The sequence below is a fragment of the Carassius auratus genome, chromosome 25 (assembly GCF_003368295.1).
Source record: "Carassius auratus strain Wakin chromosome 25, ASM336829v1, whole genome shotgun sequence".
Lineage (NCBI taxonomy): Eukaryota > Metazoa > Chordata > Actinopteri > Cypriniformes > Cyprinidae > Carassius > Carassius auratus.
In genome coordinates, this window is record NC_039267.1 from 11,319,861 (window position 1) to 11,337,303 (window position 17,443).

Here is a 17,443-nt window from a genome sequence, read left to right on the forward strand (position 1 = left end):
AAGAGTTACTCTTCTGTATACAAAAAGCTTTTATTTGGTACATTTATTTGAATCACTTGAAATAGACTCGTACCAGTAAAAGATATATTTTATTAAAGTATGGCAAGAATACTAATACCACTATTAGATGTTTTATGTAAACAATCATTTATGTGAGGAACAAAGATGATCTTCTGATAAAATATATCTACAAAGAGCACCTTTGTGCCACACTAAATGCTCTCAGAAATAAACTGAACACGGAAAGAATTTGTGAACGTTTCTGTGACACGAATGCTGAAAATCTATATTTACTCATGCTGTGAATGAGGAGTGTGAGTCATTGTGATGCTGCATGATGCTCTGGAAGTCAGATGTGGAAACTTACTGTCTAAATAAGGCAAATAAGTGAGAAATGCTAATGAATGAGCATTCGGATGGAATAATTTGCTATTTTAGAGGACAAGATAAATATAGGCTCTCTATATATCTCTATATCAGGTCATTCAGGGCTATATAAAAAACAAACATCACATAACACCTTTGCAAAATAGGCTATATATTTTATTTTAACAAATAAATAACTTAAACTTATTTTCACATAGGCTTAGCTCTATCATCAGCTAAGCTTTACAAAGTGACCATCTTAAACTTCATCTCAAACATTTAAATCAAAATACTGATGTTTTTTTTCTGAGAAATATGTGTAATGTGTAAACCTATAATAAGGTAAGTAATGATGTACATTTAGTCGACACAAGGAAAGCGCTTAAAAGGCGAACTGTTGCTATGGTTACCAACTTCAGCAACTTCTGCTATTATTAGCATCTTTGACTAGCTTGTAATTAAACCTCGTGGTTATCTAAACAAAAACGTGTTTATAATTATTACAGCATGTGTTATGACCCCATCAACTTCTTTTTTGACTGACTCCACATAATTCGCACCCTGACTGGCCACAATGCTGCTATAATGCCATTTTACTGGTCTATTTTATCAGCATAAATGATAAACATTACAGAAATCGAAACGAATCGAACTCCAAAAAGCCCACTGTCCACCAAAGCATAAAGCATGTTACAGGGCAGTTAAGAAGTCACTGTGGCATTGATGCAAAATCCTCTTGGCGACACAAATAGCATTGCGTGCAGTAATGGGTCCATATGATCTCTGCGTTGCAAGGGCATAAAATACACATTACGATACCAAGAAAGAAGAAGAAGAAAAAAAAAAACCTCTCAAGTGATTAGAATACACTCAACTGACGCACTTATTCTGAAATGTAATACTCTACAGAGAATCATCTGCAAATATTTTTTCTAGTGCATAATGTCTGGGTAAATAGTAGCCTAATGAATTTGCATTAAGAATAAAAAAAAAAGTGTGTCATAAGGTATAAAGCAGAACACTTAGGACTATATAAGCAAGAAATAAAAAAAGACATGCAGAAAAACTAGTCTTAATCACGCGATTCTCACATAGAATTAATAGAATAACAGCATGTTTCCGCTACTAAACCTAACAATTTCGATCTGTATTGACTTGCCTTTTGATTTAAAACTAACGTGGTCCATATTGTAAGATCTGAAACAACACTTTTCGCCTATATAGTGTATAATAACACATTTCCTTTGCATACATGTGTACTCACTTTGAACCGGTGCGCGTCAGTTCCACTTGGCATCAGTAGTCTCGCGCCGTGGATCTACAACTCGATCCGTAACGACCCGCCCACCGCGCGCTGTGGGCTGTCTACGTCAGAGGCGCGGCTCGGAATTTAACTCAGACTCCAATTGGCCAGTGCTTATCCTAGGTACAGGTGTCATCCCTTGTTGAAACAGCTGTCATCACCAGCAACCCGCAAAGATACTTCAGTGTGATGGACAAGCAGGCCAGGCTAAACTTGATGTAATATTATTAGCAACAAGAGGAGGGCCACGGTAGAGATTTACAAATTATTATCTTTAGAAGGCTTTATCGCTACAATCCATCACATCAAACATAAGACTGAATGAAGATAAGATTACAAAATCAACTATAGATTCATGATAGAAGCTATTGCACACACACACACACACACACACACATACACACATAAAGTTATATACAGGGTCCTGTGCTTTGAGGGCCCAGCAAACAGCACAGATTTGTAAACAAAAAGTTTTATTTTGCATGCGACTAATCATTTAACAGCACTAATTATAATACCCCAATTACAAGTACATATGACAAAACATTACCTCAAAATTTGCTGCACTTCATTACCCAATGCTGTGTTTGTCAGTACAAAGACAGAAAGTAGAAAGTGATATTTTTAGTCAGCCTCATCAGTGTCAAAATGCAAATAAAATGAATCCTTACACTTGGTTTACACCATGACAGTGTGTTTACTGTGTATATAAATACACCCATGCATGTATATATTTTAGAAAAAGATTTTTAAAAATGAAATATACTTATATATAATATAAATTATATGAATATTAATATAGTGTACATATTTTCAAAATATGTAGTGTATGATCCATAATATACACAACACACACACATATATTATGTTAAAAAAACTTTTGTTTTGGATGCGATTAATCATTTGACAGAACTAATTATAATATTATAATCGCCCCCTTCAGATTCTATGATGGTTAAAGCCCTTTCTCCTATAGTGAAACTACTGGCAAAAGAAGCAGAAAATCCTGGATGTGATTTGTGTATGTGTTGTGTTTTTTGATTGGTAGGATGAGCTAAAAGCGCACGCGGTGCTTCTAGTACACTGGCACGCGAGCGTTTAACTCCACTGCTCTGTCTCAGGGATGGTAGAGAGCATGACCTCGCTTAAACAGGATTAGCTATAAATAGTGCTGCATATCCGCTCGGCTACAGCATGGCAGGCTCTCGCGACGCGGTCTCCATCGCTAAACCCACTTCTCCATAGCCCAGAGTTGATTGAGCATCCGCCCTTACCTCCAATTTGCTATGTCAACCTTTGTGAAGAAGAAGTGTGCTTATTTGTATTTAATGTGCACTTGTAGTGTACTTCAATTCTTAAAAGTATATTTGTAAAAACGGTAATTGCAGATAATATATTAATAATGAAATAAAAGACCACTTAAAGGGACAGTCAACCCAAAAATGAAAATTTTGACCCCCGACAGACCTCTTCTAAAACTTGGATTACTACACATTCTTATTTTGTATTAAACCCCAAGATATCTATGAGACTAGATTTGTCGATTTTTCCATAATGGTTCAAATTGGAAACTGATCTGAGACTACTTCCTATCTTTATCCTAATTCCAGTTCGTCATTCCGAACCAGTCATTCCCTTCCCCCAGCCACGCCTCAGGAAAGTTAGAGATCAAGCCAAATGTCTTTGCTGATCCTGCCCTCCCATATCACCTCAGCACGGCAATGACGCCTGATGATGTCAAACCCTGCCCACACATGGAGTCGAGTGTGTGCCCGTGCGGCCAGCCATACAATGTAAAATGATGCTAAACGCATAAAGCATGTATGCTTTAACATTGACGACCATTCACGTGCATAAATGCTCGCTGTCATAGGATTACATTAGAGAAATACAGTTCAGCATGCACACACACACACAGCAGGATTACCAACACAGTTGCACACAGACATAGCAAGATTACAGAGACACATACAACCCCCTCTTCTTCCCCAACACAGGATTCAGACTGCTGGATTAGAGAGACACAGATTCACATAGAGGGAAATTACAATACAGTTCATGTCAAACACTCTCTGTTCAGGGTGAAAACACAAGCATGCAATAGGATCTGAATTATATAGCTAAACATATGTATCTGATCCAGATGTTGATTTTAGGTACAAAATAACCATTTTGGTTGCTTTAGTGACAGATGCAATGTGACGTGATAGCAAATGTGATTCTGAAAGACAAAGGAATGAGGCTTAATTGGCACAGATGGATCGATCAGCCTCTGTTGGACTGCTCTCATTTAGATACCAAACAGCATCAATGCATGAACAGAAAGAAGAAGACACACACACACATACACGCACAAACACACCGTCACAGAATAACCTCGCTAATCTTCTCTCAATGTTTTAAAGCCGCTGAAGAAGCTTAATAATTTAAGAGGAAAACAGCAACAGTGCTTTTAAGGACATATGCACAGAGATTAGCCCCCTTGCTCCACACTGGACAACAAAGGACACCCTTTCGCATGACTGAACTGATGATGCAAAATGCATTTGGATATCAATATGAAAAAAAGGCCGGGAGACCGATGGAACAGAGTTCCATGTGTGAAGGTCCATTTGTGGAAAAAAGGAGATGATTGCATTTGCACTATACATATGTCCATACAGTCATTGCTCGAATGAAATGAAATTAATAACATTCAACCTCTTGTTCTTCCAAACCTGTATGACTTTATTTCTTCTGCTGAACACAAGAGAAGATATTTAGAATAATAATGATAACCTTTTTTTAAAAAAAATCTGAACAAAGGGAGTCAAAGGGAGTCAAAGGGAGCTGAATCAGTTTAACTATGAACATTCTTCAAAATATTTTATTTTTGTGTTCAGCAGAAGAAACAGGCCATACAGATTTGGAATGACACAAGGTTGAATAAATGTAATTTAACTTAAACTGAACTTAAACTTAAGATATATTATCTTAAGTGAGTGAATGACGAGCACTGAGGTGAGACCCTTGATCAAGGCGCAGAATTGTCCAATTAGTTGACAGGACTTGTTGACTGTTCTTAGGGAAGGAGCCCCCCTCTATTATTAATAGTTTAGCAGGGGCTTGTAAAGGTCAAGTGCATTAGTTGAGATCTTGGTAGGATAAAAGCAGCTGTTTATTTTATCCAAGAGTATTGTATTAATAAGTAAATCTAGTCACTAACTGCCTCTGAGTTGTCTTCATTGGGCAGTGCTGCTAGAGAACCGCGAGTGTATTCAAATTTCAGGATGCTTTAATATTTGTACACTAAAAATATAGGTTTTTGTTAACACTTAAATGGAAAACGTAGCTGCGATCTCGCTTTTAAAAGATAAAAATAAAATCTTCATCTAGTAACCACAAACGGCTCTGATTGTTCTATTCTGATAAGCGCTGAGAAAAGTAACAGCTGTCATGTGATCTTATTGTCTCGCGGAGCCTGTTATTTTTCTCAGCGCTGTCCGGGATAGACCAATTACAGTAGTTTTAGAATACTATGATTCTTTAATCTACATCTGGACAATAATTCAGAAATAATAACGATACTCAGAGACTTTAATAATACACAAAGAAGAACTAAAAATTATTATTGTACGTATTAGAGACACCCTTCGAGCTAATAAGCCACGCCCCCATGTAATGCTAATTACCTTTCTTTGGTCTTTGGTTTAGCCCGTCTATGGTTTACCCTAGTTAGTAGCCATCAAAAGATCTCGTCAATGCGTTTGAGTTTAATATTCCAAACACACGTAATAATTCTGTGTAAGTCAAACCAAATGTGTATTTCAAGAAATATACATTTTAAAGACGCAAATTCACTCCTTCAAAATAAGGGCATGCACTTAGTAGGCAGCCTATCCAGGCTGTGCTCGTACGGCGCCATTTTCCCAGGGAGGGTATGATAACAGAATCACACTGGCATCGTGCACTATTAAGGGCCCTAGAAATCTGTTTTCCGAAGTGATATAAAATATGGATTCGGCGTCGACCAGCTCCAAACACATCTATAAAAGTAAGTTGTTCGTTTTTGCGCGAAACTAATTAGTAGTGTGAGTATTAAGCCAACTAACCGGCTGTTTTATGTGCACTAGTGTCTACTGAGGATATCACAAAACTGATACAGCTGCGGTCGAGCAACTCAGCGCTGTTTGACGGGAGGAAAAATTCGTCTAAAACAGCCTGGAGGTGAGATTTGCGATCTTAAAATTTGCCTTGATTTCTCACAACATGTGTTCAGATTTATTTTATTTTATTTTATTTGCAGCGCAATACTCAGAGAAATGGGGCTTGAGGAAAAGATGACAACTGAGCAGATTGCCAAAAAGTGGGAAAACCTGAAAGCAAGATATAAGGTTGGTCTCACTTGTAATTGTGTTTTCCAAATGCCAGCTTTAACAGAACACGTTGACCAGTTTAATGCATTTCACTCTTTCAAGGACGCAAAATATCCCCCCGCCGGTGTGGAGAAGAACCCCACCTGCTGGAAATGGTTCAATCTCATGGACGATGCTCTGGGTGAAGAGTTTGACGAAAAGATCAGCCAGCAAGTGATCACATCAGAAGCTGACAATGATAGTGCACCTCATCCCAGTAAGAGGCTGCGCCAGATTAAAGTCAAAGGGGAAATACTGGAGTTCCTGGAAGAGGAAGGAACTCCGGTGAACGTGTCGCCTGCCTCCAGACCGCATCTGAGTAAGCAAGCAAGACAAAAAGGCAAGCAGACGACAGAAAGTCACTCGCTGGACATCATGAGAACCAAACTTCAAAGAGAAAGACAGCTTCTAGAAAAGGAGCTCGGAGGCCTGGACAGAGAAAAAGCCCTTCTAGAGCGGGAAAGGGCCCTTGCTGATCGGGAAAGAGCAGCACTTCAGCGGGACAGAGCCCAGGTAGAGAAGGACAAAGCTGCGGTTAACAGAGACAAAGCGTCTTTGGAACAGGACCGAGTCAGACTGCAGAAAGACAGAGAAGCTTTGGCAAAGGACAGAGTGGCCCTTGAAAGAGACCGAAGATCGGAGCATATAACGAATCATGTGAAAAGCAGTTCAGAATGCAACAGGCTGGACTGTCCACATGAAAAGAATAGAGAAAGATTAATATTCTTACTAGAAAGAGTGATCGAAAAAATCTGAAGCAGGTCTGAGAAGAGGGCAGACCTCAGGGAAAAACAGATACTGCGATGAGTTAATGGGATCGTCTGAACAATCATTGGGTTGTTGTCTGAAGATATATTTAAATGGCAAAATTTTGCTTACTTTAAAATTATATATATATATTTTTTTTCAATCCAAAATCGAATGCACACAGTCCACATGCATTAATACAGTGCACAAGGGTCCCTTAACGTAAATATTTTTGAGATTTGTTTACAATGTAAATGTTGAAAGAAACATGGAGTGTGATGCATTCTTATTGAAATGATGTACAATAATGGTGTCTGTAAGTTAAGTATACCATTTGTGCCACACAATAAATGTCAAAACTATATTCATGGTCCACCTTTTTGGCATTCAGAAAATTAAACTTTGCTGAAAAGTAAAATGCTGTTTTAATGACAGGTTCTACTGTTGAGACAACTTGCCCCATATAGAGTCACAAAACGTAATGTGTGTTCAACAAACAGTAGCTTTGTCGTAGTCATTAATTAATTAATTTATGTCTATACGTGTTTGTGGTTTCACAAATAAACCCACACTGAAAAATATACATCAGCGAAACTTTACTTTCCATTTTGTTAACAAAACAAATAAATGAAAACAATGTATAATATTATAATATATTTGTATAGAGTATAATAAATAAGCAATAAATATTGCAGATACAAATTTGTAATGAAATCTATTTTTAAATTGGTGTAATTCCAAAAAAGATTTTTTTGAAAAAACTTTGTTATCATTATTTTAGTTTGTTTATATGCTATATTATTTTTTGTTCATATTTTGAATGATCTTTTATTTTCATTTTTTATGATCATTTTAGTTTAATTTGTAGTGATATAGTTAAGTGCTTTTGTGTGATCTTTGATTTAAAAGAAAGAAAAAAATACTATTTAGATTTATTTATTTCCGGTCATTTTTATAATTTTATTTTTATTTAGTTTACATCTAATGTTTGTGTTGTATTTTGTTTCAGCTTTATTTCAAAATATTTTTGTTTGTTTTAGATGACAATAATAACCCTTCTGTGTATTAGAGGTCTCAGTATTTTTAATGACTCGATTTCTTAAGAACTTTTAGATATAATCTATAACTAAAGATCAAAATGTATTGATGCTTATTGTAGTGAGATGTTGTTTTCTCCTGACCGCTAGAGGGCAGTGATATAATATAATTGGTCCGTCTGTTAGAAATTGGAAAAGCCGTGAAGGACTGCTGTCGGCAGAGACGCAAACGGTTGTTGAAGAAGTGAAAGATGATAATATTCATGGTATTACTGTATATCTCATAAGAGGAGTTTGGCCGCCTCTCTCTCTTTAAGAAATGGCGCAACCATCTCAACAGTGTGAGTGTCATTGTTTAAAGCTGCACTGTGTGCACGCATGCAAAACTTTCGCACATTAAGTTACCTTGACTCTCTTTAATGAATTTATATAGAATTCACAGTGGATTTAGAACCGGGTTAATGCACTTGGTATGTGCAGCTGCTGGCGGTTAATAAACAAGGATTTATTGCTATTATTTCAGACTGACAGCTGTCAGTGTTTATGGTGTGGCTTGACTGGGCGGTTTGTTTTGTTTTGCATGTATAAAGTCAGGTTACAGCAGCAGCAGAGCTCAGTGAATTCACGCCGCACTGTCCGTCTGCACCGCTGTTCTGTTTCAGGGTCTCACAAGGACACTGAGGCACTGATCAGGTGGCGCATGGCCCACGGCTATTTATTCTCAGGCTGGAGGAACACATGCAGAAATGGCTGGGAGTATGTACTCATTGTGATTCATATTCAATATGTGATTCATTTTACATTTGCAGTACATGTCGTGCGTGCGTTTTACAATAGAGAACTCATAACGACGGGTTTTTAAACTATCAGGGACTCCCATTTACGCTGACCCCTTTTCTAATATACAATGACAGATGGTTCAGATGATCTGATAATCCATTTATACCATGTAAAATTAGCAAGAAAAATGTTGGTATCTAATTATATTATTATTTTAATTATGGGCTTTATAATTTATTGGTATAGTTATATTAAAAATGTATATGTTTGTATAGTAATATTTTAAAATAATGTATAAAATTTAATATTAAAAAATATTATTTGGAAACTATTTAGTTACTATTTCAATGTATTTAGATATATTTAATTCTGTGTTTTATACCCACTTAAAAACTCCAATTAAAGTTAAAACTTTAATTAAATAAATATTAATGAAATAAATTGGATGTTAATATATATATACACACACACTAAATATAATTACAAAGCAGATGTAAAGAGAATATTTCACTACAGCATCCAACAAGTAAGATTAAAGTTGCAATGGCAAGGAGAATCTCATTAGAAATAAACAGCCAAATAATGGTAGAATGAATTCATGATTTCCAAGTAGTTTTTAGAAATTAATGATTCAAAGCATGAATTCCATAATAATATATGTACACATGAAATTATACACTTAATAATATAAAAACTGAAAACATTTTAATTAATATACTAACAAAACACATAATGAGAGTTTTGTAAAATAAATAAGACAAAATAAAATAAATAAATCCAAATTTTTCACTGACATGGTTGTCAACCAAACTTTATGTAGCCCTCATCGATTTTAAAACCCAAGGATTTTATTTTTTATGAGTAGTTTTCAAAGAGAAAGTCACAAAGTTTGTGTGTGTGTTTTTTTGTAGGCTATTCGTACAAGAGACAAAATCCAACCTGGATGGAAATATTACTTCTCAAAGAGCAAAACGAAAGTGGGAGAATTTAAAATGCAAATACAAGGTAAGATGGACACATAGAATCTGTCTTTATGTTCAGTTATAATTATTAAAGATCTACTTAGAACAGTGGTTCCCAACCTTTTTCAACTCGCGGCCCACACAACCAAACACATATGTTTGCGCGGCCCACTTCAAAAAAATTAACTGACCCCGCTATTGTTGGGTTAATAACTTAGTACTCAGAAGCTAGATTTTAAACTATATTTATTGAATAAACTAGGGCTGTGCAATATGGACAAAAAAAAAAAAAAAAAAAAAAAACTATCGCGATTTTTTTGATCAGTTTTGCAATTGTGCTTTTACAGTCATAAATGCATTCAGGATTAATTTGAAACATATTTCCAAAAGAAATCCAATCGGAGCTTTATCAAAAAGTTGTAACATCTCTAGAACAGACATAAGTCAAAATTATCACTATAGTGAAGATGTAAAAAAAAAAAAATGTATAGACTTGTGGCAAAAAAAAAAAAATTAAACTTTTTTTTTCTTTTTTGCCATGCATTGTTCATAGAGCTCATTAATTGTAGCGGTGCCTCGGGTGTTTGCAATGTGTATACAGTATGTGTATGCGGTCAGCAGTGAGAGCGCATAAATATAACGCGAAAGCACATTAAAATAATGCACGAGTGCGAATCTCTCTGTTCGCAGCAGATTTCCTTTGCTCTGTCACAAAACCGGTCGTGCTTGCTCAGATACACACGCTGCTCTGCGAGGAGAGAGTGTGCACACTTAAAACGTGTCTCCTCTCACTTAAACTGCATCCTGTTCACTAACAAATTCACTCTATGCTCATGTGTTAGACATGAATTATTTTCGCACGTTTTTATTTCTAGCCTTTTACCGCAGTGAGAACGCTCTGATCCGTCAACATTGGCTCAGAAAAAAGGCGCATCACAGACAGTGTGTGAACCTGGAGTTAGGCATATGCGCACGCTCAAATCGTGATTTTAGGACGTTTTCTTTTAATCGCACAGCCCTAGAATGGACTGGAAATGAACAGAAAATAATTGGCGGCCCACCTGCAATACGGGCCGCGGACCACAGGTTGAAAACCACTGACTTAGAAAATAAACATGTATACATGCAATTCTCCTGATTTAGCTTTCTCTACCTTTCACCCCTAGGTTTTAAAAGCTCTCGCGAGGGACGTTGAAACAGTTAAACCAGAATCCTGGCGGTGGTTCAGACTCATGGAGAAGGCCGTAGATGGTGATCCTACTGACGCCGACCCTCCTAAACCGACCTTACTGACCAACCTGGCCGATGAGTCCGAATTCACAGCCCAGCCCAGCAAGAAGATGTATCAAGTAGAAATGGGGAGTGATATTCTGGAATTACTGACACATTCAGTAATCGAGGTCAACACTCAAACCGCAGTAGCTGATGGAGGACCCTCATCAGGTACAGCAGAAAGCGTGAGAGGGAGACCCATGGAAAAAAGCCCTCCAGAGACTCAAGATGAGCTGCACTTCCAAAGAGCCAAACTCAAACGAGAGCGACAGCTGCTGGAGAAGGAGCACGCAGACCTGGAACGAGAGCGAGTGCTGCTGGAGCGCGAGAAGGCCGTCGCAGAGAGGGAGAAAACGGCGTTGGACAGAGACCGAGCGCAGCTGGAAAAGGACAGAGCTGCGATTGACCGGGAAAGAGCCTCGCTGGAACAGGACAGAGCAAGACTGGAGCGGGACAGAGCGGCCCTTGAAAGAGACAGAGAGACTTTCACCGCCATGGCTAAAGGGACAAACGGCACAGGACACACTCAACCAGACTCCCCATATGCCGAGGACAGAAAAAGATTAATATTTTTGTTCGAAAAACTTATCGAGAGATTTTGAAATCGCTGAAAACTGTGTTGTTTGTTCTGAGGGTATTTATAATATTAATGTATTTAAATGAAAGCGTTTCAAGGTTAAGTTGCCCCTCTCAAGACACATTTCTGAGGAGAGGACATGTGTTCAGAGCTGTAGAGTTCATTGTAGTTCAGTACAATACATCATTCATGTTAAGTTTATTCCCTCTTATTTTCAGGTGCTTGGATGCATAGAGATTAAAGTTATTGTTTCAGTCTTTTGTCTTTCATGTTCACTTAGTGCTTCAAAATCTTTAGACTCGCACTTGTTTCTTTTTATAGATGACCAAGAGTTATCAGAAAATGTTTTTTTTTTTTTGCTAATAATTTTATTTGTAACCAATTACTTTTTGTTTTAAAACAAATTGAATACACGATTTATCATAACTCCACTCACTAGTGTAGTCTGCTTAACAAAATATTATATTAACATACTTAATATTATATACATACATACATACATAGGAACCATGAAATGAGTAAACTGTAAATGGCTCATGGACTCATTTCTATCACAGAAATGAAAAGGTGCAGTCACATTTACCGCTAACTGTGAAATATGCTAATTTCATTAGGAATCCACATGATTGTGAAAGATTTGATACAGATTTTGCCTACGGGTTCAAGTTTTTCACGCAGATTTGGAGAACTGACCAATAGAAAGCTGCCTGGTTTGAAAATGACGTCCGTGTGAGCAGTGCTTTATATATTTTTACACTATTATCAACAACAACAAAAAAGTTTTGTTGTGTATGTTTTTTGCTTACAGTGTTCTAAACATACGGTGCTTAAGTTAAAGTCACAAGTAGTCATACAATGGGGGAAAAAACGTTTTAAATTGTAATTTGAGAAATATTTTTATAATAAATTATACATTATATTTTAACTTGTGCTGCGACCCATAAACCAAGGGAGAGTTATATTTTCTTAATGCAAATGATTTCCCAAAACTGCACTGCAGGTTTGTTTTAAACATCAAATGCTAATATCTTTTTTAGACTTTGCAAGTCAGCTTTGTGGTCACCGCTTCCTCATTCAGGTCTCTTAAATATTAAATATACAGCGATTATATTTACTCATGGTGGAATCTGGTTCTGTTAAACTGTTAAAAATTGAATTTAAGAGAATAATAATTTTCCAAGCGAGATATATGTGGTGTAAAGTAATAAAAAAGGAACAAAACAAAATTAAACATGCACATATATAGTAGGCATACAAATTGGCTACTTCCCATAAATATTCTTGCAAAATCACAGTATATTTGCATTCTGTTCTTCCCTTGTTTTTTTCTGAACTCAAGGTCAGCTCAAGTGCTGACTATGTACTTTTTGTAAAGCTAATTTTTTGTTTATGGACAAGTATTGTTGTCTGACCCCAACCCCACTCCTCCCCAAATGACACGCAATATAAACCTATATAAGGTTGACAGTATGCATTTGAAACTTATTTGCCAGAAGTTCTGTCGTCTGAGGATTTCAGAGCAAGCTTGAATTGATTCCGACATATTTTACGCAGATCTTGAGTTCTCATCTAAACATTCTAAAAGACATCACTTTATATATATTAACTTTTTTAAATACTACCAAATTCTGTGAGATTTATTTCCTTTCAGTCATGGACAGCTCACCAGAAATACTGGATTTCGATTCTTCAGATGAAATTGGGTAAGGAAAACCTTTTTTTAATTTGTAGAATTTTTGTAAAACATCAGTGCTCTCATTTTATAGAAATGCAGTCTAATTGTTGAATGTGTGTTTTTTAAGTCCAGAGAACAGTGGAATATTTCTGCAGCAGTGGGAGGCTCAGGTTCGGCCCTATATTGAGATGATTGACTACATGAGGCGAATTGGCATTGAGAAGGAACTTGCATTGCCTGCTATTGCAGTGGTGGGAGACCAGAGCTCGGGGAAAAGCTCTGTATTAGAGGCGCTATCAGGAGTCGCTTTACCTCGTGGCAGTGGTACGTTGTACACTTACAATACATTATTCATTTATATATACAATCATATATATATATATATTTATTTTTATATGGTCCATTCAGGTATTGTCACCCGCTGTCCACTGGAGCTTAAACTCAGAAAACTTAATAATGGGAGCGGCTGGACCGCCGTAATCTCCTACAATGAAGTGCGTGAGACGTTTCATGATCCCGCACAAGTTGAAAGTTACGTCAGAAGGGGTGAGGCTGTATATAAAGCTAAATATCGTTACTAAGTTATAATTATAAAACATAGCAGGAATATAAAATGAATGTTCTACAAGTTCTTATTAGTTTTAATGTCACTTACATTATAAATGAAGCTTGAGTTAGTATGTAGTGTTTGTTTTTTACAGCACAGAATATGCTTGCTGGAGATGGAGTAGGAATCTGCGATGATCTCATCAGTTTGGAGATCTCATCGCCTGATGTGTGCGACCTCACGCTGATCGATCTGCCTGGAATAACAAGAGTACCTGTGAAAGGACAACCGGAAGACATCGGAGACCAGGTGAGAAGAAAATATTGATTAATAAGTAATTGTGTATAATCCCATATATTTATGCATTCAGTTCCTTCTGTGCAAATTCTGCAAAAGCAAAATAAATTGTTTACACAAAACTGGAATAAAAATGCAGAATAATTATGTAATTCATTTTGAAAATTATAAATAGAGTTTAGGAAAGAATTTAATAAAATGTTGTATAAAATAGTACTTTTACACTTTGAAGTTGATATCTGGATGGCACTTGAATTAAACCTGCAACGTGATGTCACATGCATAATAATGTAGCATGCTACAGTTTAAAATGTGTAATCACTGCCTTTGATTAATTGCAGATCCGACGCCTGATATTGAAATTCATTTCCAAAAAAGAAACCATTAATTTGGTTGTTGTTCCCTGCAATGTCGACATCGCAACCACGGAAGCACTTAGAATGGCTCAGGGTGTCGATCCTGATGGCTTAAGGACTTTAGGTATAACTTTTCATTAAACTAAAGTTTAATTTTCACATTAGAGTGTGCAGTGCAGTTTTATTATATTCTAAAACTTTTTTATTGCTTCAGCAATACTGACAAAGCCAGACCTGGTAGATAAAGGAGCAGAGGCCGACATCTTACAAGTTCTGCAGGGTAAGGTGGTTCCTCTCAAAAAGGGCTACACCATTGTCCGATGCAGAGGCCAGAGCGACATCAATGAAAACGTCTCTCTGGTTGAAGCCACAAGACAGGAAAAGGAGTTTTTCGCCAAACACACCCAATTCAGGTATTGAATTAGTAGAAATCAAACCTATTCAATGATTTGATATTTTGTGTAAAGTTCAAAGACATTTAAGAGTGCTCCTGTCTCCACCAGTTATCTTCTTGAGGAGCAGAGGGCCACAATACCCTGCCTTTCCACCAGACTCACCAAAGAGCTGGTCGCACATATCAAGGCAAGTGTAAACATGATGAAATATTCCAAAACTGACTCTTAACACTGAACTCACGAGTTATTCCTTATTTCACAGTCTTCACTTCCATCTCTAAGTGATCAAATTCATGTCCACTTGTCTGGGCTGAGGGTTGAGCTTAAGAATTATGCCGATGGTCCTCCTTTAGAACCGGAGCGAATGGGGCCTTACCTCAGCAAGGTACAGTGAGGGCAAGCTTTGTTACTTGCATTGTCCAATATCTGAAACTAGCCTGACTGAAATGTACACACTTGATCTTACTTTTGTTGCATGTGTAGAAAATCTTGGAGTTCAGTGACCAGATAAGCGAGTTGTGTAGAACAGGAGAATCAGACGATGGGAACCTCTATTCGTCTCTTCGACCAGTGTTCAAGCAATGGGAATGTCATCTGAGTAGATCCAAAGCATCATGTACGTATTATTGATTCATACAAATCTTAGTTTAATTGGACACAATGTACAATACTGTTCACTGGTACAGTTAATTCGTATGACTTTCTGTCACCATTTAGCTACTCACCTTCACGTCGTGTTAAACATAATTTAGCACGAACGAGGCTGTTGTTGATGATTTAGACCAACTATATAATTACAAGCGAGAAATTTTTATACAATAGTCCAGTGAGCAAGCAGTAAATATTGAGTAGCCTAACTTTTATATTTGGGAAACATCTCTTAGCAACACATAATGTTAGTTTCAGAATTATTCATTTTGAATCGGTCGATTTACTCATAAAGATTTGTCGCCACCTATTGGAATAATGTTGTACCTACAGAAAGAGTCACTGGAAATTCGCCTCCACTAATAATATACAACGTACAGATTTACATACAAAACTGTCACTATTCACTTGTATTCTTTGAGATGACTATTGTTAGATCATTTGATTTTAGTCAGAGAGTCCGTAAAACTGATGACAGAAAAATATGACGAGGCCCATCGTGGGAGAGAACTGGTGACCTTCAGTGACTACTGTGTGTATGAATCAATGGTGAAGAAACACGTTGGAGACCTTAAACAACCTGCCATGGATACTTTGAAGCTCATCCGAGGTTAATATTTGGAATTTAGCTTGTGTTTACAATATATGTGGATAACATTCGACATTATTAATAATTACAGCTTTCGTGTAATATCGTAGGTATAGTGCAGAAGGAGTTCAGGGTCATGTGTGAGCTGTGTTTCCCAAACTACCCTCATCTGAGACACATAATACTGGTAGGTTTAATTGACAATTAGTGATTACATTAAATAGTCCGACATTAATTTTTTTTGACATTTCTGATGTTTATTCCCTTAGAACCATATTGACGACATTCAATCAAAGCAAGAAAGCAAGGTGGAGAAGAGGATCCATGAGTACATTAACATGGAGAAACTTGTGTACACGCAGGATCCCATTTTTACCCAGAAAATTGTAGACTTCAAGTTTGTGGAAAAGCGACAGGAGTACGAGTCCATTAGTTTGGATACAGGAGAGAACGCAACCTCACCCCAGAACTGTGCTGTTTTTGACACCAGGAGCTTGACGCCTGATAAACTGATCATCTACTACGAGGTTTAAACCAGTTCATGATTTGAATGTTAACTGCTTGTGTTTTTGGCATTGAATGCACTGAAAGCCTCCCACATGTTCTCTCAATCCATCAGATAGTGTATCAGCGTCTGGCCGACTACATTCCCATGGTGATCCTGCTGTTCATACTGAAGCAAGCTGCTGTGATGCTGCGGGCTCATGCTATGGACCTGCGGGATGGAGCTGATGTTGTGAAGCTGCTCGTGGAGGACACAGAAGCTGGACGAAAGAGGGCAGAATTACACCAACGCATGGAGAGACTGCGCCTGGCACAAGAACGCATCAGTATTTACCTCTAAGACAGAAGTTGCCTCTATTTTTTGTCATATGCATGCTTGATCACTTTTAAAGGCAGGTGCCAAAGAAATATCAATATTAAAGAACAAAAGTGTAGTTTGAGGCTTTAGAAATTAATTTTTTTAGGTTCAGGTTAAGTTTAAGGTTAAGTTTAATCATGAATCATTGTTTGAATTAAAATAATAAAATAATATTAAAAAAAATTAAAAATGAGTGTGAAGTAAATGTATTTTGTAAATGACAAAGCATTGGTGAAAGTCTGCGTGTACCTTCTAAAAGTGTTTTAAAATAATAATAAAATAAGTTTCAGCTTGTTACAGTGTCTTCTCCACCAACTACAATGTATACATTTTAATAAAATAAAGCTATAATTCAGATATTATTTTGGTTTAGTTCTTCTTTACATAGCCTATTTGAACGTAGGTTTTAGGTCTTTTAATTAATGTTATCGTTTTGGTGCAGTTAGTAATTTTGTTTTGAATGAACTCTTTTTTTGGGAGGATTTCAGTTCCCTCCTGTGGTGTATGCTGGCAGATGAATGATACACAGCAGATAATTGTGTCGTGTTAACTCCCATTTTGTTTTTACTCTGAACGATTAACTTCAATACATCACTATATGAGTCAACACTAGAGGGCAGGCTTATCACAGAATAC

At 36.9% G+C, this 17,443-nt stretch overlaps 3 protein-coding genes across 4 annotated transcripts; all 3 read left to right on the top strand.

Annotated features, from left to right (window-relative positions):
- The first annotated feature begins 5,366 nt into the window (after window positions 1-5,366).
- LOC113043301 (uncharacterized) lies at window positions 5,367-7,174 on the top strand. Its single transcript, XM_026202573.1, has 4 exons — window positions 5,367-5,702; window positions 5,782-5,875; window positions 5,955-6,042; window positions 6,127-7,174. Exons 1-4 carry the CDS (start codon window positions 5,663-5,665, stop codon window positions 6,817-6,819), a joined length of 915 nt encoding a protein of 304 aa, XP_026058358.1. The 5' UTR covers window positions 5,367-5,662; the 3' UTR covers window positions 6,820-7,174.
- An 870-nt stretch (window positions 7,175-8,044) lies between these two features.
- LOC113043302 (rho guanine nucleotide exchange factor 18) lies at window positions 8,045-11,695 on the top strand. 2 transcript variants are annotated; one of them, XM_026202575.1, is made up of 4 exons: window positions 8,045-8,188; window positions 8,438-8,603; window positions 9,539-9,632; window positions 10,756-11,695. In XM_026202575.1, exons 1-4 carry the CDS (start codon window positions 8,167-8,169, stop codon window positions 11,461-11,463), a joined length of 990 nt encoding a protein of 329 aa, XP_026058360.1. In that variant the 5' UTR covers window positions 8,045-8,166; the 3' UTR covers window positions 11,464-11,695. The 2 variants fall into 2 exon arrangements, with proteins under 2 accessions (XP_026058360.1, XP_026058361.1); XM_026202576.1 differs by having other exon boundaries at window positions 8,510-8,603.
- A 1,203-nt stretch (window positions 11,696-12,898) lies between these two features.
- mxh (myxovirus (influenza virus) resistance H) lies at window positions 12,899-17,157 on the top strand. Its single transcript, XM_026202578.1, has 13 exons — window positions 12,899-13,141; window positions 13,241-13,437; window positions 13,522-13,659; window positions 13,815-13,969; window positions 14,299-14,437; window positions 14,528-14,726; window positions 14,817-14,895; window positions 14,971-15,093; window positions 15,192-15,324; window positions 15,808-15,966; window positions 16,056-16,132; window positions 16,215-16,472; window positions 16,565-17,157. Exons 1-13 carry the CDS (start codon window positions 13,092-13,094, stop codon window positions 16,787-16,789), a joined length of 1,932 nt encoding a protein of 643 aa, XP_026058363.1. The 5' UTR covers window positions 12,899-13,091; the 3' UTR covers window positions 16,790-17,157.
- Window positions 17,158-17,443: the final 286 nt, after the last annotated feature.